The 22532-nt window shown below is 36.3% G+C and overlaps 1 protein-coding gene across 4 annotated transcripts in view; it reads left to right on the top strand.

Annotated features, from left to right (window-relative positions):
- PDS5B (PDS5 cohesin associated factor B) overlaps nt 1–22532 on the top strand; it is a 115328-nt gene that overhangs the window by 60498 nt on the left and 32298 nt on the right. For all 4 annotated transcript variants that reach the window (XM_074914411.1, XM_074914420.1, XM_074914393.1 and 1 more), the window contains exons 15-23: nt 2410–2458; nt 3930–4069; nt 4147–4262; nt 5983–6088; nt 7992–8152; nt 8805–8928; nt 9727–9885; nt 10701–10769; nt 15491–15627. In XM_074914411.1, the coding sequence (XP_074770512.1) occupies nt 2410–2458; nt 3930–4069; nt 4147–4262; nt 5983–6088; nt 7992–8152; nt 8805–8928; nt 9727–9885; nt 10701–10769; nt 15491–15627 (1061 nt within the window). The remainder of the gene's footprint in view (nt 1–2409; nt 2459–3929; nt 4070–4146; nt 4263–5982; nt 6089–7991; nt 8153–8804; nt 8929–9726; nt 9886–10700; nt 10770–15490; nt 15628–22532) is intronic.

The following is a 22532-nucleotide window of genomic DNA, read 5'->3' as shown; positions in this document are numbered from 1 at the left end:
ATAGCAGTCAACAAAATGCTTTTGAGTTGGGAAATTTTACTTAGGTTATTGTCAATTAACATAAACTTTTAATATTTATTCTGGTATTCAGAAATGAATGAGAACAGATCAATACTTAGAGAAACAGCCTTCAGCTCCCCTTTCAAGACCTCTCTTCCCTGCTTTGTGTGGCCCTCACCACACGCTATACTCAGTCCCTTTGGTGAGGCAATGGCAGCACAGGAGAGGGTGTCAGGGCATGGTGGTTCCTTTCCTTTTGTTGCTCCTTGTCTTTTTCCCACTGCTACAGCATGGGTTCCTTCATCAGCTGCTGTCTTTTTAGCATCGTACATTCTCCAATGCTTATTTTCTTAAATATGTTTCTCAGAGACACCATAGGCTTCTCTGACAGGCTGAAGTTTTGGTGGGTTGGTTTGTCACTTGAGGAGCTGGCTGGAAGCAGCTTTGGTTGGCACAGGGCAATCCCTGGCCACCTCCTGCACAGGTCACCCCAGCAGCCTTTTGCTACCCCAAATCCTGCCTGTTATGCACAATGCAAATGCTTAGCTATTTTTACAAAACCTTTTATTTCTTGATGTTGTTTATATGGTTTGTTTGATTTGGTTTGATTTTTTTCCCCAAATTAATAATTAGTCCATATAAGTAATTGTGTTAAGAGTGCAGATTTCATTAATAAAATGCAAAGACATTAGATTTGCCTGAGCAAGAATTTGACCTCTGTCTTGAAGTTTTCATGAGAAAATGTTAGTGTCTTGCTACACTACCTCTTAGTGGCTCTTTCCTAGTATGAACCTGATGAAAAGGCTGTAGGTCTTCATTTGCCTCACGTTAAGTACTTTGATAAGAAGAGTTCTTTTTCTTCTAAGGTGAAGCTCCTTTCTGAGTTGATTTGACATTTTCTTGTTTATAATTTTTAGGCTTGTCTACTACTACTTTTGTCTTTTATGAAGAGAGTTCTATAACGGATGATTCTAGCAATGGTGGTGGCTAAACACTCTTCTTCGTAAATGTAAATAATTTTTAGTGAAAGTTCATGAAGTGTGGTTGTGTTCATATTTAAATCTTCTCTCAGATGAATATAATTTGATAGTTGTAGCCCATAACTGATACTATTTACATTCATTTATGAGCTTTTGCAGACTTCGTAAGGTATGTTACTGAAGTTTGTCTGTCAGAAGTAAATTGGCAAAAGAGCAGCTTCCTTTATGGTTTGGAAGCTGATGGGTCCATATGCTTTTGATAGCATTGCAGTAAGCTTGAATTTTCTTTCAGGTTCCCATTTTCCTTGTGAAGATTTTAGAGTTCTGTAAGAACACTTATTGCACAGCAATGAAAGATTTCAATTACTTTTTTTTCTTTTGTCCACCTTAGAACACTTTCTGAGGTGTTATCTTTGCTATACAGTTAAGGGTTCCCTTTGTCATTTTTACTGATAATTCCTTAGTATTTCAAACTTAAGTATAATTCCATAAAACTTCATAGTCTGTAGGAGTGGGGAAAAAAGTGTCTTGGGAACTAGTTTGTCTACCTTCAGTAGAAGGTGATATGTTGTAGAAATATCGCTTATTTGTTAGAAACAGTCTCATAAATAAAACATACTTGCTATGTATTTCTACATGGCTGTGAAATTTGTTGTTTTCTTCTTTTTCTCCTTCCATTTACTTAGTGTCAGAACTAACTCTTAAGGTGGACTTTGCATTTGGCATTTGAAATTCTGTACCAGAAGAATTACTGACAAAAAGAAAATAAATGAGATTAAAAGTCTGTTTTGTGTATATTGTGTTGCTTATAAGGTGCTGTTGGATGACTTTATCAGCAACAGTTTCACTGAAATCGAGGCTTCACAGATATCCTGAAATGCAGTTATGTTTTCACTTTTTTTTTTGTTGTGGTACCTGATTATTACTTTCACTATTACACCACTATCATTTGCCTTTCCTGTTCAGATGAACAGGGGTAGCAATTGTCTTATTACTGACTTACTCTCTTCTTTACAATAAGGTGGCAACTACTACCAAGACTACTTAGAATCAGTATCTGAACAAGAAAGTGAATTTGATGCTTGCTGTTCATTTTATATTTAGAAAGAGAGGCATTAGATGGAAACCAGTTAAAGAAATAACCCATTTGTGCTGTTCATAAGTTCTGTTGTAGATTGAAAAGTAATAAAGATGTCTTGTGTAAGTTTATGTGAGTGTGAGATACTGTAGGCACGATCTACCCTTTATTTCCTGTAACTGTCTAGCATTAACTTTACAGTGGTTGTTTTGATTTCTAATGCACTTGATGTGTTAGCAAAATGGGTGCTGACTTGTTGATAACACATTATGAAATTGCTCCTTCAGTATTCAAGTAGAAATATATAATGTAAAATTTTTACTTAATCCTTTTTTCTTTTGTGACTTGCAGACAGATGCCAGCAGTAAAGCTATATTCTCAAAAGTAATGGTTATAACAAGTAAGTCAGTTGAAGTATTTACACTGTCTAAAAATTGAAGTATATTGCTTTCTTGCTTTAAAAATAATTTGAGATAAGCTTATAAAAAGTTTTGTAACAGATGAAACTTATAACAAATCCTGATAAACATGATGTAATAATATGCTTTTAAAAAATCAAGACAACTTTCTTACTGTAAAAAGCCTCCAGTCATGAAGCTTATCACATGACATTTTGGCTGCATCTATTGTGAACTAATTCAAAATCTAGATCCCATAGGGTCCTATGTCTGCTTTAGTATTTATTATAGAATATATATTAAGTGATGTTAATTAACCTACTGAACTATCTACTACTTTACTTGGTTTTGAGGTATTGGTATTGTAAGTGCCATTGGGAGAATGCAAGAGTTAGTTTTTCAGTAGCAGGGAAGGCAGTTTGGAAACTGAAGAAATTCTATGTAACCTGAGCTCTTGTCAAAGAAAAAAACCACCAGCCCAAAGTACCACTTCTTGTTCCCCCCCAGCCCACCATGCCAATAGTATTAAAACCAGTACGAAGAAGAAAAACTTGCTTTACAGTTCTGAAATTTTGTTTTTAAAGCAACCTTTTTTAAAAAAATGCCAACTATTCTGGCAGAAAAAGATACTACTTAAGGCTATGTACATTTTAGAAAAAATGTGTAGGAAAAACTGAATCTTTCTACCTGTTTGGCCATGTTCCAAATCCTTTTTTCCTTTTGTTTATAATATAAAGGTTGTTCAGTTTGTAATTTATCTGATTCTTCTAGTTGTGGGTTGCAAAAAATCAATACAGCAAAACAAATACTTAGAAGAACTTGTTTTGAACTAACTATCCTATAGTTCTATACCATTTTTTGCACCAACTTTGCTTAACACCTACTGTATTAAAAATATGAAACATCATAGATTGTATACTAATACTTTGCCAATAAATTGTCTTGCTATAGTATAAAATGTAAATAGAAAATTAATATGTAGTTTAAGAAATGCATTTTAAAAGCTATTTTTAAAATATTGGAATCTGTTGTAAAGCTTATGCTTAGTGAAGGGGTAATTTAGCAAAAACACCCTTTTGATGTTTTTCACACTTGTATCAGGTGGTCTATATACAGAGTATATTTTTCTGTGAAGTATAGGCTTTGCATTCTGAGGGCAACTTCAGTTGTTATTAACAACTAGACTTGCTTAAAAATGCATGTGAAGGGCAAGGAAAGCAAATAGCCAGGGGAGGTCTGTGGCTACACCATTTTTTAGGAATTGGTGTCCTCATAGCTATGTCTGCACATTTTAAGGTGTTTTGTGGTTTGGGTTTTTGTTGTTTCCCTGCCTGGCCCCGCCCCTGCCCCCCTTCTTGGTTAACTTAAACACACATAGGAACTTTACTGGTGTGACATTTCAAACTTGTTCTTACTAATTTACAATACTGATACTTATTAAAAGAAATAGTAATTACTTTTGCTTATTTAAAGGAAACCTTCCTGATCCAGGGAAAGCTCAAGATTTCATGAAAAAGTTCACTCAAGTTCTGGAAGATGATGAAAAAATAAGAAGTCAGTTAGAAATGCTTGTTAGCCCAACATGTTCTTGCAAACAGGCTGAAGGATGTGTGGTAAGAAATGCTCTTAAAATATGTGAATATTTTTGGAGCTGAATTGATTATAAATTTAATTGAAACTTATATTGCAGAGGGAAATAACCAAGAAGTTGGGCAATCCAAAACAACCAACAAATCCCTTCCTGGAAATGATAAAGTTTCTTCTTGAGAGAATTGCTCCTGTGCACATTGATACCGAATCCATCAGGTATTCTTGTGTGTGTGTCGTTGGCCGTAGATCATAGGGTTTGAAATTGGTTTCTTATTTCACCATTAAACATAAGCAGTAATGGATTGGGTGGGTGTGGTTTAAGGTCTGGTGACCTATAGTATTTTTTTCTGTTTCCCCTTGCTTATGGGTTTTTGTGTCTTCATTCAGAGTGTAGCCACAGAAACAATTGGGTTGTCATTCAGCACAGCTGGGACAACCTGTCAGTAAAAATGGATGTGTTGCTCATGGGCGAAGTTTTGTTTGTGACTGACTGACTTCAAAAGAAACTTGTGTCCATGGCTATTCACAGAAAGTTTCCACCCAGAAAATTAACTCATAGTGACATAAATAGTAATTTAACTGAGGAAGTAAAGATTGTGGTGATGATGCATCAAGACTTTAAGGAAGAGTAAGCCAGTGAAGTTATGGGAGAGGAAAAAAGTAATTGCTGAAATGATTATTGAACAGCTGTATTTGAGATATGTGGTACATTATTAGAGAAAACTAGTTCTAAGTACTGATAAATTCTTATCTGTTAATTTCAACTATAGTAATTGCCTTTTAAGTACTTGAGTTTTTGTGATTCTGTCTGTCACATGCAATGTAATGGAGCCATTGAGATTTCACTGAAAAATCTGTTTCTGATCTTGGATTAAGTACAGTGTATAGCTGGATTTTTACTTGAAATATGATTTATTTTTCACATTCCTAGAATCAATATGAAATATATTTAAAGTAATACTCCCTTGTACTAGTTATTGTTGTAAGATTTATTTCACATTCTACCTACTGACTGACTGCCATGCAGTATACCAGCAAAAAAAAAAGTAGTAAACCCCACATATTTTCAATTTGCCACAAAATTGGTCTTTTCTCATCTTTGTAAAATTTCATTCACCTTCTGCTTCATTTTTGAGACTCAGACTGTTTGGTTTTTTTTAATAGATGGTCATTTTTGCCCAATTAGGGGCAGGAAAAAAAAAATTGGAAGTCTGGGAAGTCTGACAAGGAGGTCTCTCCCTTGGTTTGCTACCAGTTGGGGTTTTTAAAATTTATTTTTGGTGTGGGTTTTTTTGTTTGTTTTGGATTTTTTTCTATAAATATGTTTTACAGGATGTACTGAAGGAATCTGAATATTGTTCGGTTCTTGATAGGAAAGCTGCCTACACCAGTCACTAATAGGATCATTTGAGTAATCACCATTTCCTTTCCTAGGGTACAGTGTAAAAAAACCAAAACAAAACCAAGCATTACTGTCAAGGTGAAATATGCAGGAGATAGGTCTTTTAAAGTTTTCATCAACAATTAGCACAGCTGTTTAGGTTTTTTTTTCCTCTTGGTTATAGACTAAACATTATAAACAGTTATTTCCATCAGTTATTAATAGAATCCATAGCAGCTAGTAATCTCACCTTAATTCTTACCTGAATTTGTTGCTTGTAATGCTCAAATTGTTCTCTTACTTTGGTCATCCTTCCAGAGTAATTTGTATATAGTTCTTAATTCATGATGGATAAACATTTTTTAACTTAATGCTTCATAAGTTTTAGTTTAAATAGGATATAAGGGCGACCAGATTATATATGTAGTTGAAGTATTTGTTTTAAAACAAACATGTTTTCATTGAGTTCCTTTAATGATGTCTTAAACTTATGAAAACAGTCATACACAGTGAAGTTGCTGTAAATACAAGGCCATGTTTTGTTTTCTTTTTCAGTGCGCTTATCAAGCAAGTAAATAAGTCGATAGATGGAACAGCTGATGATGAAGACGAGGGTGTTCCTACTGACCAGGCAATCAGAGCAGGTCTTGAATTGCTTAAGGCAAGTATGCTCCTGGTGGTCAGTGAGCATGTGAAACTTTCTGAAGCAACTTTGTTAAAATAAATTTTTAATTAGTACTTATCTACCACATGCTTATGACTAAAGATACTATCTGAAAGAATACTGGTTTGTTTTTTGTTCTCTGTGCTCATCTTATATGGCACATAAGTAAGGTTATTTTATAAATAATTTAGAAGTTTTTGTGGAATTCAAAAGTAGTTGTATGCATGACATTAGCAGCTGAGTTTTATTAGAGTGTGAATTCATCAGTTTGTGAATATATTTATACTAGTTGTGGCACTGTACTTGCATAACAGTACAGTACCATGGTTCCCCTTGAGGTCCTTATAAATAGGGGTCTTATTTATTTCAACTATGTGTAATGTTTTATACTCACTTAACATAGCAAACCCCATCAAGTTGCATTTCTGGGGACATGGTACCTCATTTCTTACTCTGTTCTCCCTTTTTCCTAGGAGGAAAAGGGCTGATTACCGTGTTACTTACAAATACTGTTAAAAGTGTGAAACTTTTTTAATGCAACTACATAGGGCTTTTCGTTTCACTTACTCTTAAAGACTTTAGGCTAAAAACATTATGGAGTGTCAGCTTTTCCTGTACTTGCACAGAAAGGTACTTGTGCCATAGTACCACCTCAGTTGTGTGATAGTGTTGGGTGTAGTCCAGCTATGTGTCCAGATTTTTCAGAGGGCTCAAAATCTAAAGGGCTCCCTTACTGAAGTTCTCATAATATCTTGTATCAAATAAAGGCCTAGTAGATTCATCTGAGAGCATATGACTCTTTAGCCTGATGTGCACATTTAGATAAAAGCACAAAAAGCCAGTAGAATAAAATTAATCTGAGTAAGAATGAATCATGTCATGAAGGACTATGTATTTGAAAGAAGGCTTCCAGGTCAGTACTTACATAATGATATGAACTAGCACGACACATTTAAGGAAGAGGAGTATGATTGCCCTGGAGGAAGTGATCTGTACATCATGAGAAGAATTCAGAAAGGATAAATGTAAGAGTCCCAAAAAGGGAATGTCATACAGTGAAGTGGGGAGGAAGGTAACTAGGTAAAAATAGAAAACTGTGTGTGAAGAAGTGCCTAGAATTTAAGGATCACTTTTTTGCTACTGGCCAGAATATTATGTGGAAAGAAGCTAATAATCAACAGCCGCTTGAAGAGAAGGCAAACTTTCAGGAAGGATCAAATGAGGTTTTCTTCTTTTTTTAACATGAGAGGACGGTCACACTTGAAAACAGAGTCCAAGAATCTGAAGGAGAGGTACAGGACCTGGTAAGCTGCTGTGGAAAGCTTGAGGGACTAGAGACACTGTTGGGTATGTCTCTATTGCTATTTTAGAGATAGGAACTTCGGAGCACAACCAGTTGTTCCACGTAGCAAGCAAGCATGAAGTCTGGGTGCACACAGGCTGGATTCCTTTTAGAGAAACAAAATTGAGATGGGCTTCAGAAGCACATGTTGTGTTGCGGTGGCTAAAGTGGGTTCAGTCAGTCTAGAAATACTCTGAAGTAAAACCCCTGAGATGTGAATATTGCTTCCTTCACATCAATTGTGTTTCTCTTAAGACCTGCTTCTGTTGTAAACCAGTACTTGCTAATGTAGGTGGAGCCACTGAGTACGTTCAAAATAATAGGAGAAGAAATCGAGACTGGAGAAATAAGTTAAAACCAATGAGATAATATATTAAGACAGAGAAGTTTAGGAGGTGGGGGAAAAAAAAAAAGTCAGAGAAAAGTGGATCACATGACAAAACCAGGCAGAGTGTTACAAATATTCCAGTATGGCAGTGGAAAATGACTCTTGATGGAATGTTCTATATAAGTGGACCTTTAAAAAACATTAACATGGCTTTCATCTTATTTTGGCAGGTACTTTCATTTACACACCCCATCTCATTTCATTCAGCTGAAACTTTTGAATCTCTCCTGGCTTGCTTGAAAATGGATGATGAGAAAGTGGCAGAAGCTGCGTTACAAATTTTCAAAAATACAGGAAGTAAAATTGAAGAAGACTTTCCTCATATACGATCGTAAGTTGTATTTCTTACTCTGTTTGAGTAGTATTCTTTACTATACAGGATTTTGGAAGTTCTCATTTTTCCTCTTGCATGCTATAGCATTATCCTTCATTCTTTTGGAAGAAAGTATTACTTCAGGTAAAACAAGAAAGAGATTTTGAATTACTTCAAAATGCAGTGCTTTTTGGAGAAGTGAAATGAATATATTCAAAGTAGTGACAGCTGATATGTCACTGATACTACTATAATTTTTATCTGTGCCCATCAGAATTACTTAGGTTTTTTCCAGAATTAAATATATGGTAACGTAACAACATTCTTTGCAATGTAATGGGGATGTATAGACAATGGTATTTCCAAAAGATGTTTTATCTGCATGAATTCCTAAATGCTGTGTTTTACTGCATGATATTTTATCAACAAAACCCAGGTGGTTTTACTTGCAAGCCATATAAATAACCCTTTTTCTTCTTTCTTTGAAGAAATTGCCAAAACCAAGACAATTAACACTTTTGTAGGACTGTTGTGTTAAATATATATATGTATATCTGTACTTTTTTCCCTAGTTTGAGATTTTGGAAGCTTTTAATTTTGTGAAATGGTATTTATCTCTTGTTGTTTGTTTTTTTGTGTTGTCATTTTGTTTTATTTTGTTTTTTTTAAGTGCTTTGCTTCCGGTGTTGCATCATAAAGCTAAAAAAGGACCCCCTCGTCAAGCCAAGTATGCTATTCACTGCATCCATGCAATATTTTCCAGCAAAGAAACACAGTTTGCACAGATATTTGAGGTAAAGTTAAAATATTTAAGTTAATTTTTATTAATCTTATATTGGATATGTATATTAAGGGATGTAGTGGCAATTTATATGGCAACTAGTATAAAATTTGCAGAAGATATTTTTCCCCTTTTCCTTTGTTCTCATATAGTTTGTTCTGAAAAATGGTACCAGAGGGTGTTTTTGTATCCCATGATCCATCATATTGAGGGTTATGTATTTTAACAGATGATAGAGTGAAAAAAAGTGTTGGTTTGCTAGAACCATGAACTATTCATGGCAAGACCGACCATACCTACTCCTCACCCCTGTTAGGATTGGCCAAGTTATTTAAATGGTTGCAGAAATTATAGAAAACTTAGTTATGGTAGAGACTATTTAAAAAAATATCTGTTTAAGTTATAACTGCAAATGTACTTATTGGTGCCCATCAGCTTTTTATCTTGAAGACTGAATCATAGTCCATTACTGAAATTGCCATCTTGAGATGTAGTATGCCCACTTTTTCAACAGGATAATATGCTTTTTTAACCCTTGTTTCATAAATGGTCCTGCTTGAGCTGCCACTTTTTGAACTACCCAGATGTGATAAACATGGTGTCTGTCGTCTTGATTTTTCTTTTGATTTGTATGAGACTTGTAGGGTTGATGAATGTGTCTTTAAATGTAAATAGTTAATAGTTCTTTTAAAGATGTATTTCTGAAATAGAAACAGACATGGACAACTTGTTACAGAACCCTCACTGCCCTCCCCTCAATAAGACACAGATTATATCAGTAATACCTGAATTTGTTGCCTTTATATTCTAGCCACTGCATAAAAGTCTGGATCCAAGCAATTTTGAGCATCTTATTACGCCGTTGGTTACTATTGGCCATATAGCCATGCTAGCACCTGATCAGTTCGCTGCCCCTTTGAAATCTTTGGTTGCCACTTTTATCGTTAAAGATTTGCTAATGAATGATAGGGTAAGTATTTTTAAAACCTTATATTCAAGTTCTACATCTCCTGTAGTATGGTATTCAGCAAATACTTTTTGAAAAGTCAAAAAACTTTTGCAAATTTTTGGCTTGCTGATTCTACTTTTTGTATGCATAGTTGTTTTCTGATTTCCACATGTACTGTTTGGCTCAATTGAAAACCCACGGTACAGGAAAGGAGATAGTGCTAATTTCATAGTCGTTACAAAGGCAACAAGCTGTATAGCACAGCATTTGATCACTCATGACTTGTCTTTTGTTAAAAAATGTGAAATTTTTTATTGACTTCGCTTAGCCTCTTGCCTTGAGCAAACAAGTTGTGATCTTTTTAGGAAGCTAACATCTGAAACTGAAATACACTGTTTAAGTGGAGGAATGGGGATTTTAATTTTTCTAATACTTCTGTATTGATAGTGAATATTAAGTGCAAAGAATGAACTTGTGCATTGTGAGCCACTGTTTAGGTAAAGATTTACTGCCTAAAACTATGCTCTTTGAGGTTCCAATCTACTGGATATGGAAACTGGAAATTACTTTCACAAGCAATGGCTGTTATACTCTAAAGCAATAGTTTCCAGGTAACAACAGCAAAACTCACTTTACTACTGTTAAATTTGCTGATGCTTGAATAACGAGGTAAGAACAGTACCTCGCTTCTGTAACAGTTACTTCCATAAAATATAGAAGGCAAAAGCTAACCAGTGAGTGCTGCTGTATTGTTTCCAGAAGCAAACAGGGAAGAGATTACAGCAGGTTTCACTGAAGAGTAACAGTAGTGTAACAAAATGTAACATTTGGTTCAGCTTCCAGGAAAAAAGACAACAAAACTTTGGGTCCCAGATGAGGAAGTGTCTCCTGAAACTCTTGTTAAAGTAAGTAGCACTTAAGATATTTTCCTATAATTGTGTGTGTAATACTTTAATAAAGAAAATTAAATATCTGGATTCCTAAAGCTGTCAACTGCTTTTCACTTTTTACTTGTCACCTTTCTAAAAGCGAAAAAGAAGTAATTATTTTTAAATTGAGGATCTTATCAGTATACACATTTCTGGATTGCCAGAAGAAAATAATTTGCTTTTGGGAGCATCTACTTTTTTACTTTTGTAAATGAATTTACATATACAGTTTACTGAATTTTTTTTTTACAGCTTTTTATAGTCTTAGGTTTGGTGTGGAACACTGAAGTATTCCAGATATCACAGTTAAAGTAAAATGATTTTTTTTTTTCCCTCCCGTTTAACATAGGAGTTAAATACCATAGAGACTTTAAACAAAGTCTTCCCTTTTTCTTTTGAATGTTTAGGTCATTCCAAGAAAATTTTGGTGTTGTTTTGGAATAAAGAAAAAGTTGGGTTTGGATTTGTCAGCTTCCTCAAATGAAATGTGTTACATTGCTTTTCTCTCTGTACAATGTGTATTAGAGAAAAACCTAGTTCTGAGAAGAAAAAATTAGTTTAAATGGTGGTGGTTTTGTTTGTTTGTTTGTTTGTTTGTTTTCTTTAAAAATGTCATCTCAAGCTTGTTCTTATTTTGGAGTAAGTTTATTACATCTTATGGAGTTGGTAATAGATATTTTCACTCAATCAGAAATAGAAATAGACTTATACTGTGGAAAATATATCTCAGGATTGTTTTTTAAATATCCTTTCTTCAGAACAGGGATAGATTATGCTTTTACATTTTCTTTCAGAACTAGAAAGATGCATGTACTTTGTAGCATGCTGTTTCTAAGTTAATTATAGCAGTCATTTAATTTCCAATGCCTTTTGAATAAAGTTGCTCTGATGGCTTTAAAAAGCTCTTTGCCTTCTCTCTTGAACTTGTTAAACTCCTTTGTAGAACAGCTCCTTCTCTGCTGGTAGAGTAAGTACTTTAGTTTCCAACTTGGTACAGAACTCATTACTGGAAATAGTTGTGTTTGGAGTGGATTTATTAACTGTTATTCGTTTGACTACAGCAAGGATATTTTTTGTATTTGTGCAATTCCATAGTTACACAGTACACTCCAAAAACTGTTAAAAGAATTTGTTTGTTTCAGTTTCATGAATTGCTAGTTTAAAATAGACATGATTTCACTTCAGCGATTATACATGTAACTTGAAGTAGTAAACATTAATTGTTTTTCTTTTTTTTAATGATTTATGAAGCTGTAATATGTCTCTATAAAATGCGCTTTTATGTTGATAAAACTTTTCATACAGAGGACTGTTTGGAAAGGAATTGGCTTATAGAAAATCTTAAGGCAATTTGAAGTTTAAACTAAGCCTTAAAACTCTTGAGAAGCATTTATTGGCAAGTGAAAACAAGTTACTGTGAGAATTTATTTGCAAATTTAATTTGCATTTGTTACCACTGAGAAGCCTATATTTAACGAACGTTGCAGGCAACACCATTAGTTTAGAAATTATTTCTCTCTGACAATGTATTTTTCTTCACTCTGGTTTTAAAAGCCTTTTTCTCCCTTTGTAACATAACTGTATAATGTATCTAATGGGGATCTTAAACTAGCAAGTTTAAGTATGAAAGGGGGAAGGACTGATGAATACAATTTTAGTACTGGCCAGACTAACAGATGTAGACTGATGTAGGCTAGCCTTAGTTTTGGATGCTAAACTTTAAATGAAATTATGTCTGTAGAGAAATGTTTCATTATGGTATTAAGTATGAATTGGATTAATTACTGTATGAGTTAGACTTGAATTGCTACGCCTGGCACTTAAATGTCTGTTCTAAAGCAGTAATCTCTCTTGACAGTAGGCAGTACTGAATACTTCTGTGCATTATGCAGTGGACTGAGACTTATAGTAGCAATGGTATTTCTTGTTTTCTTCTATGTACACTGTAATATAAGGTTTCTCATCCTATTTCTCTAGCTGTGCTTTAAGTAGGCATTTTAAAATTGTTTACTACTGCACAAACCTGCAGCTTTTGTGGCTCTGAAAATTCAAGTAAGTAGAAACCTGAGCTAGCTGTCATAATGTTGATGTAGTAGGAAGACTCTTGCTAGAATCACTACTTGGGACAGGAACCCATTATACTTTTACAACAGAGGCACGATAATAACCTCTAGATCAGAGAAAAGGTTATAACTGTCTGTTGATTATTTTTAATTGTTAATTTTAATCTTTTAAAATTAATACTTTTGCACTACTGGGAGTTTATGTAAAGCTAGTAGTTAATTGCTGTTTTCTTGTATGACAGATCAGAGATCTGTCACACATTCACTGTCTCAGAAATTATAATGTCCTACCACTTTTGCTTGTACTTCATGTAGTTCATGTGGTGATGTAAAGTCGAGTACAAAGCAGTCATTTGTGGCCTCTGATACGGTTCTGACCCATGTTGTGTTTTGACTTTGTTAACTTCATCTTGTGTATAATAATTTTTAATCTCAGATGAGAATTCTGGGCTCATAGGACATAAATTGAAACAAGGTTCAGACTGGATATAAAGGAAAAGAACTGAGAACAGTCAAGCAATGGAACAGGTTGCAAGAGATTGCTAGTTGCTAAGAGAGCCTGAGCCATCTTCATTCTTAGAGGCTTTCAACACCACAGTGGATAAAACTGAGACCAACGTTGTCTGACTTCATAGGTGACCTTCTTTTAAGAAGGAGATTGGGCTGGAAACCTCCTGACAGTCCTTCCAGTTCGAGTTAACCTTTGAGAGTTACCCTGTTTGTCTGCAAAGAAAAAATTTTAAAATTTTTTAAGGGCGGTGCAAACTCTGTGTAGTGTTTAAGTCTTCAGGTAGCCTGAAGCAGTGACTGGGGGAATTCTCATGCACTGTACTAATTTCTGGGAATGCTTAATTCTGAAGGGTTGCTGGAATGTCTTCACTACATCATTAACACCAGCAAAGAAACAGGGAACATAGTGGGTTCAAGGTAAATTCTGAAGGAGTTATGTTTAGGACTTGCTATATGGAAGGAAGACTAGAGTCGATTCAAACAGTGAAATTGTGGAAACGGAATTGTGGAGGGGGAAGAGAGAAGCAGAGGTTAAAACTGGAATTGCTAAGGACCTGACCAGAGATGTTGGGACATAAGGTAGCGTGTTCCCTGGCTGAACACGTCATTTACTTTTAAGACCTAATAGAGCTAGCATGTCTCCATCCTTCCAACAAATGGGAGTCACTGATGGTTACAGATACTCGGTTATGATGAAGAAACAGAACTGGTAAGCTGTCAAAAGATAATCTGCTGCTCTTATTACTATTATTATATTATAATACTGGTTTTATTGCTATTAAAGCCTTATAGTGGATACTTACAGCTGTTTCAGTGGAAGACCCTTTGAAAGCTAGGGCAAAATAATTTCGTTTCTGATCCACAAACTCCATTTGCATTTTGATTTCCTGAGTGACAAACATCCTACATCTTGCTGGTGTACCCAGTAGAATTAGAATTCTGTAGGTGGAGTAAATGGGCTACAGTTCTAAAAAATAAACTGATGTATAGATAACAATCGTAGAACTCTGATCTGAAAGGACCATTGTGATCAGTTTGTTACATGGAATAGATCAACTGTATGATGAGTTTCATTTAGTGATATTGAGAATGTTTATACAAAAGTTATTAGAACTGCCTTTCCTACTAGGAAGAAAATTTTAAGTTACTGTGTACAAAAAGTGTCTTAGTTTTTCTGAATCTTTAGAGTTTTGTGTTTTAAACTTCAGGGTTTGGTGTTTTGGTTTGTTTGGTTTTGTTGGGTTTTTTTCCTAAGGAAATGTCTATGTGATTCAGATGAGCATTTTCATTTTGCTGTTTTATTGTCTCTGCTCTCACACAGAAGGAAAATGAAAGGACAAAGGAATTCAAGTACTAAACCATACTGAATCTCCAAATTCATGCTTTATTTTCACTAAAGAAATGTGAAATTATTTAGGGTTTTATGATAGCTGCTGGATTCCGCATACTTTTAGAAGCTTGCCTCAAAACACTGTCACCATTAGCAAAAGACAAGTTATCCTAAGTAACAGGCTTTGAGGCTTCTTTAAATAGCCGTGAAAGAAATATTCTTTTCCATGATGAGTTATCTTAATACAGGTTGATACTCTTAACAGTCAAAATGTCTATGCAGTGTTTTTTAATTTGTATGTCGTTAATTTAAACTCAAATATTACATATACCCATAAAGAATATATAGGAATTGTTTAAGCACAGGAATTATAGGAAGATGAAAACGTGTTCTGCTTTTTGATCCAGTAACATTTTCTTAATGAGTATAAATTGTTTTGCCTATTCCACAATGTTTAATATCATGCAAGCTCAGTTACGATACTGTTTTCACAGGACGAAATATGCGATTACTTAGTAGAAGAAACAGTTCAGACTTTAACTAAATGTTGTATGATTTTTATTTGATGTGATAAATGCATGAGACTTTCAGTGAAAAATTGCTGTCTAATATAGAATATGCCTAGTTATCTTTCAGTATTTAAATGATGTTTTGTAGCCTTGACAGGCTTATGTTTGTAGCAGCAAACAACGCTTGGGAAAAATACTGTGTAATTAAATTTATAATAAAGATTATTTTTAAAATGAGGCTCATGGTGTGATTTAGCTTTGCATATAATTATTTTTTTTTTTCAGATTCAGGCCATCAAGATGATGGTTCGATGGTTGCTAGGAATGAAGAACAACCACAGCAAGTCAGGAACTTCTACTCTGAGGTTGCTAACAACAATATTACACAGTGATGGAGACTTGACAGAGCAGGGAAAAATTAGGTATGTAACATTGTAACATTTTGATGTCTGTGATGATGTAGTGGGGAGAGCTTCAGTCAAAGTAGTACTTAAACTAATCTGTCAGGCTACTTAACAATTTATACATTGTGTTTTGTTAGAAATAATGGTAAACTTGGCTGGATTCCTTGATAAATTTGCTGAGTCTCAAGTTTTTTAACACTGTAGATATAGCTGTATTTTAATGGTTTTATCTTCTTCGTTTTATCTCTTTCTTTAAAGAGTCATTACTAATATTGCAAGAATAAACTCTGTAACTCCCTCCTTCATGTGGAAAATTGGTTTTAAATTTATGCAACTTGCTCTTCCTGATGTAGCAGTTGTTGTCAAAGGCTGATTGGCAGCCTTTCTAATAAAAAATAATAACATGTTGCAGTAAACCAGGTGGGAGTGGCTAGTACAGAGCACTTCTTGAAGGCAGGCTTTAATCTCTTGAGGCCCCTAAAAGTGAAAGGAAGAGGGAAATATGTAAAGAAGATGATGTCTCAATAAATAATTTACTTTTTAGGTGATTTTTAGACAACATTCGTTTTTCTGGGTATCTTCTGAATTCTCTGTGGTAGAAGTAACAAGTTGTCGGCCATTATGGCTTGCCAAACATTGAAAATTTATTTCTACAAAAGCCATTAAGGGCCACTAAGGATAAGTACTGGTAAAAAGGTTTTAATTTTTGGGTTAATGTTATACAGCGATTATGCAGATAGAGCCTATGCTGTGTGTACAAAACTGCAAACCTGAGAATTGTCTAGTATGTTACCTTTGTAGCAACTGTGCAGTTTTTCTTAAAGTTCCTTGTAAATAATTGCTTCATAAATTCTGTAATATGACCATTCATGGTAGTTACTAGGGAATTAAGAGGCAGTAATGTAGCTTTTCAGCATAACTGCTTGGAACATATTTTTGGCTTATCCAGTGCTTGTGAATAGATCAGTTCTGTGGGTCCTGTGTGTTTTCATGCTTGGAGTAATGATTCCTTACTGTCCATGTTTTAGAAATTTAATTTTCCAATTCCTTGTGTATTCAAAATTATAAATAATAATAGAAACTGTATGTAATGATGTGATCACTTCTCCGTTCTTGAAGTTAATGAGGGCTGAGAATACATTTGGGGAGGGAGAAAGCTGCAATGACATGCAAGGTTGCTCTGTGTTAAAGGCAACCCTTCAACCCCAGACCTTGAAGCTCTTCCTGGGGATGAATGATGAGCCAACTGAGAGTTTATGGGTTAGGATTAAAGAGCAGACTGGTATGGGTGACACTGTCATGGGTGTCTGCTGTATGCCCCCTGACCAGGAAGAGGAGGTGGATGAGGCCTTCTATGAACAGCTAGAAACAACTTCATGCTCACAGGCCTTGGGCCCTCATGAGGGACTTCAACCACTCCAATACCCGCTGGAGGAGCAACATAGCAGCGCATAAATAATTCAGGTGCTTCTTGGAGAGCATCACTGACAATTTCCTGACATAAGGGATAGAGTAGCCAATGAGTAGAGGTGCTCTGATGGACCTCATTCATACTTACCAACAAGGAGGGACTTGTTAGGTATGTGAAGGATGAAGGCAGCCTTGGCTGTAATGACCATAAAATGGAATTCAGAATCGTGAGGGCAGAAAGGAGGGCAAAAAACAAGATCACTGTGCTGGACTTCAGGAGAACAGACTTGGGTTTCTTCGAGGATCTGCTTAGTAGAGTCCCATTGGATAATCCTTCCCTTCCAGGGAAAGAAAGAGGGGGCCAAGAAAGCTAGTTAGTATTCAAGCATCATCTTCTGTAAGCTCAGGAGTGTCAAAGCAGAGGTTCCAGCAATATTTTAGCAGTCCTGTGTGGATGAGCAAGGAGCTCCTGGCAAAACACAAAAGGAGGGATTGAGAGCAGCCCTGAGAAGAACTTCAGGGTACTGGTGGATGAAAAGCTGGACATAAGCTGACAGTGTGCACTCGCAGCCCACAAAGCCAACTGTATCCAGGGCTGCATCAAGAGAAGAGTGGCCAGCAGGTTCAGGGAGGTGATTCTCCCCCTCTACTCCGCTCTGGTGAGACCCTACCTGGAGTGCTGTGTCTAGCTCTGGAGTCCTCAGTACAGGAAATACATGGGCCTTGTCATGGTTTGAACTCAGCTGGCAGCCAAACACCATGCAGCCAGTTGCTCACCCCCCTACCCCCTGGTGAATGGGGGAAGAAGACTGAAGGAACACAAGAGGAAGTCATGGGTTGAAAGAAAGAAAGAAAAACCAGAACAGTTTAGTGATTGTAACAAAACAATAACAATAATGGAAAGTACAAACGAGTAATGCACAATGCGATTGCTAACCACCTGCTGACCAATACCTAGCCCGTTCCCAGACAGCAATCCCAACAGAATGAAGATCCTGCTGTAGCAGATTGGGAATGAGAGAGAACCTGCCTCCTTTATATACTGAGCGTAGTGTCACATGATATGGAAGACTCCAGTGACCAATCCAGGCCTGGCACTCCAGCTGTGTCCCCTCTCAGCTCCAGAAAAGTTGACTATCCTAGCCGAAATCTGGGTCAGGCTCTCTGGCTGTGCTCCCTCCCAGCTCAAGAAAATCAACTATCCCAGCCAAAACCAGGACAGACCTGTTGGAGTGGATCCAGAGGAGGGCCACGAAAATGGTCAGAGGGCTAGAGCACCTATTCTATGAAGACAGGCTGAGACAGTTGGGGTTGTTCAGTCTAGAGAAGAGAAGGCTGTGGATAGACCTTATTGCAGCCTTTCAATACTTGCAAGGGGCCTGTTAGAAAGATGAGGACAGACATTTTATTAGGGCCTGTTGCAGTAGGAAAAGGGTTAATGGTTTTAAAATAAAAGAGAGTAGATTCAGACAAGATAAAAGGAAGAAATTTTTTACAATGCGGGTGGTGAAACACTGGAACAGGTTGCCCAGAGAGGTTGTGGATGCCACATCCCTGGAAACATTCAAGGTCAGGTTGGACGGGGCTCTGAGCAGCCTGATCTAGTTGAAGATGTCCCTGCTCAGTGCAGGGGGGGTTGAACTAGATGACCTTTAAAGGTCCCTTCCAACCCAAACTATTCAATGATTCCACGAGGTATACAGAAAGTGGAAGTAGAAACACGTAACCTGTCAGGAATACAGAGGACACTGAGACACAGTTAGGAAAGCCAAAGCCCAATTGGAATTGAAGCTAGTGAGGGACGAAAAAGTCAACCAGAAGAACTTCTTTAAGTAAACAAGTGACAAAAGGAAAAGTAGGGAAAATGTGCTCCCACTGCTGAACAAGGCAGGAGCCCTTGTGAGACAAGACATGGAAAAGGTTGAGGTACTGAATGCCTCCTTCACTTCAGTCTTTATTAGTAAGACTTCAGGAATTCCAGGCCCTGCAGACAGGGGGAAAGTCTGGAGCAAGGAATATATATCCTTGGGGGAAGATGATCAGGTTAAAGAATACTGAAGCAAACTGGGCATATTTAAGTCCATGGTGGGATGCACCCATGAGTGTTGAGGAAGCTGGCAGATGTCATTGAGGCCACTCTTGGTCCTCTTTGACTGGTTATGGTGATCGGCAGAGGTGCCCGATGACTGGAGGAAAGCAAACGTGTCTCCTGTCTTCAAAAAGGACAGAAAGTAGGATCTACAGAACTGGCTGGTTGGCCTCACAGTGAACTCTGTGGCTGGGCTTCCCCCATGGAACACCTGGGCTCCCCAGTACAAGAGAGATGTGGAGCTACTGGAATTGAGCCCACCATAGAGCCACAAAAATGCTTGAGGGATTGGACCATCTGACAGATGAGGAAAGGCTGAGAGAACTGGGACTGTTCAGCCTAGGGAAGAAAAGGCTCAGTGGGATCTCATGAGTGTGTATAAATAACTGAATTGAGGCTGTTCTTAAAGGTGCACAGTGGCAGGACCAGAGACAGTAGACACAAACTAAAATACAGGAGGTCCTGTCTGTACACAAGGAGATACTTTTCACTGTGAGGGTGACTTAGCACTGTCACAGGTTGTCCAGAGAGGTGGTGTAGTTTCCATTGTTGGAGATACTAAAAAGCCATCTGGACACTGTCCTGTGCAGCTTGCTCTAGGTGACCCTGCTTGAGCAGATGGGTTGGGATAGGTGGCCTCCAGAGGTCCCTTGTAACTGTAGCTATTCTGTGATTCCCGGTATTGTGTTTTGGGAAACATCTAGGCTGCAAGGAGGGGAGGTCTCCATTGCCTCTGTGTGAGCTATACCACAAACACTAACAAATACTCTCAAAACTTGAATCAGAGGAGGTGATGTTTCAGGCATATTAGTTCTGCACGGAGCTTGCTGGTATCTTGCTGGCACTTCCTGACCTTTATTCTTCACCCTTTCAGAAAGCAATGAGCAGATCTTTTTGGCAGGGCTTACTGTGTTCCTGCTGTGTAAATCTGACACTGCTCCTTCCAAATTAGAGCAGGCTTTGGAAAGAGTAAAATTGTCTGTTCAATACAGAACATAGTCTCTTCAGCTGTACTTGATCTCATGTCATTCTATGTAGCCTCAATTTTTGTGTTCATAGCTTGCATTTGTCTTTTAAACAATGTATAATTTGCTAAAGATAATGGAATTAACTCAAAGTGGCAGGGTTCAGGAGACATTTGACCTCATGTATGCCGTTAGTCATGTTGTAATTGTCTTGATATTATTGTCCTCATCAGCCATAAAAATGACTCTGGCCCCATGCCTCTTTAAATCTACACAACTGAACTTTTCAGTGACAGTGTAAGAGAATGCGATTTTTTTTTTTAGTTTCAAAGCATGGTTCAGCCTAGAGTGTCAGGTGAAGACAAGGTCCCCCTTGGAAAACAAACAAACAAATCCCTACTTCTGTTCATCCTTCTCACTTTGAGGGAGTAGGATTGATGACTTCGTTGAACTGCTTTTAAGACAAGTGATTGCTTTGAGATGATAGCATATGTAGGTTAAAGTAATCAGTGCCAGATTTTTTTAATATTGAATTTTGTCAATAAACAATATCTCAACTGTCATTTCCAGGTCTTAATTTTTCATTTTATAAGTAATAAACAGTCCTATAAATTCAAGATTATACTGATTTTTTGTTTGTGGTTAGGTAAAACAGTGAAGATTAATTTTGCATGTCTTTTGTAGTAGGATTTTAATTTTAATCTATGCTAAGCACAAAATAAGAGTTTTTCAGTATCAGAGGACACTAGCTGTTGCTGCAAGTACTGATACTAGATATCAACCTGAACTGAGATTTTTCTGAAAGGCTATCTGCATTTTCCTCAAACTGAAGCTTACCAAGAGAAAATTACTTAAAAACTTTGGAGTTCATAATTTTATAGTTCTGTGCTATAGATAATTTGCTACATCATCTGATATGCAACATTTTCAAAGGTTGTATTCAAAAGACACTTTTTATTCCATGGAACATGGAAAATGCTTGGAAAATTGGACACTGGCATTTATTCTCTGGAGTAGAACTAAAAATGTTAACTGCTAGTTTGTAAAGTGAGAGAAGATGACGACAAACCAGATATGTTTTCAAGGTGGATTTATTTGGAGTCTCTTTGTGCAGCCCACCACATTAATTAAGACTGTGTTTTGCCCTTGATATCTTCTTTCCATGTGGTTGCACTTTCGTTCTCACTTCAAACATGTGGTCTTCAGCGATAGTAATAGCACTCCAGAAAACAAATGTGTGGGTCCCTTTTGTATCTCAGAGACCTTCTGATAGGACAAGGGCATCCTTGGTACTAACTTTCAAAATTCTAAGAAGTAATCAAAATCTGCAATTATGTCAAGGTTGCTTTTATTTCAGCCCTAATAAATGTGTGTTTTGTGATAGTGTAGATCAGAAAGCTTTTGGCTATAACAGTTTCATCAAAAATAAATTCTCAGTTAAGAGTTTCTTCTAAGATAATCCTTTTGGGGAATAAAACAGATCTGATTTTCATCTTCAACGGTGAGAATATTCACAACTGACACTGTTCTACTCTTCTGTCCCACCACATGCACACACGCTTGTGCATATTTCTGTGATACATATTCTCTATAAAGATTTGGCCAACTCTTTTATGTGAAGTATCTTTTGATTCAATTTTCAGAATTAAATGTTATCACTCCCAAAGATGAGGAAGATTGAAAGTTTTTAATTTTATCCTTTCCTTTGGCTCAATCACTCTCTACTTGTAAGCCATTACAACTCAGTTGTGACTGAAGTGCAAGAATTGGATCTTTATTGGATTCACTTATCACAGTGGATGCAATTTAATGTGAAATTTAGCAGTTAAGAACTAGATGTTACCATGTTAATCTTCATGTCTTGTTTGGAAGTTAGTGCAGCTTTTGTCCTGTCACTTGGTTACTCGTGATCTATTCGTGTTTTTTTTGAAAAGTTATGGTTTCCATAAAATAGTGAGGTGTGTATAAAGCCTGACTAGATAAATTTTAAGGTTTAAGCTTTTTAGTAGGTATTTTTATCATGCACTCTGTGTTCAGTAATGTCTTTTTTATCTCATTCTTTAAATGCTTTCTATGGTTTTCATGATGATGAATTTAAGACTACAGTGTTTGCTCTTCCTAAAGGGCAAGTGATTAAAAAGTTAAACGATATTTGTCCTGCTTAAATGAATAATTATTTCTAAATAAGGGTATGACTTGATTCTTGCTCCAAGTTATCAAAGGAAAAAGCTGTACTTACGACTCCTGAATAGAGTTCATTAATGTTTTAAGTGAAAGATGCATAAAACTTGATTCTTTTGTGTTTGATCTGAAAAAAACTGAGAAGTAATATACTTTATTGAAATAAATTTTCTAAGAACAGTGAAAGCTCAGCAAAGTTTATTAATGCACACATTAAGTGGATATCAGTTTGCAAACCTCATGTGAAGATGCTTTCAATATTCTGGTAACATTTGTAA

Source organism: Athene noctua, chromosome 1 (genome assembly GCF_965140245.1).
Source record: "Athene noctua chromosome 1, bAthNoc1.hap1.1, whole genome shotgun sequence".
Taxonomy (NCBI): Eukaryota; Metazoa; Chordata; class Aves; order Strigiformes; family Strigidae; genus Athene; species Athene noctua.
Note: the sequence above shows the minus strand (reverse complement) of the source record. Positions and strands in the feature narration are given on the sequence as shown.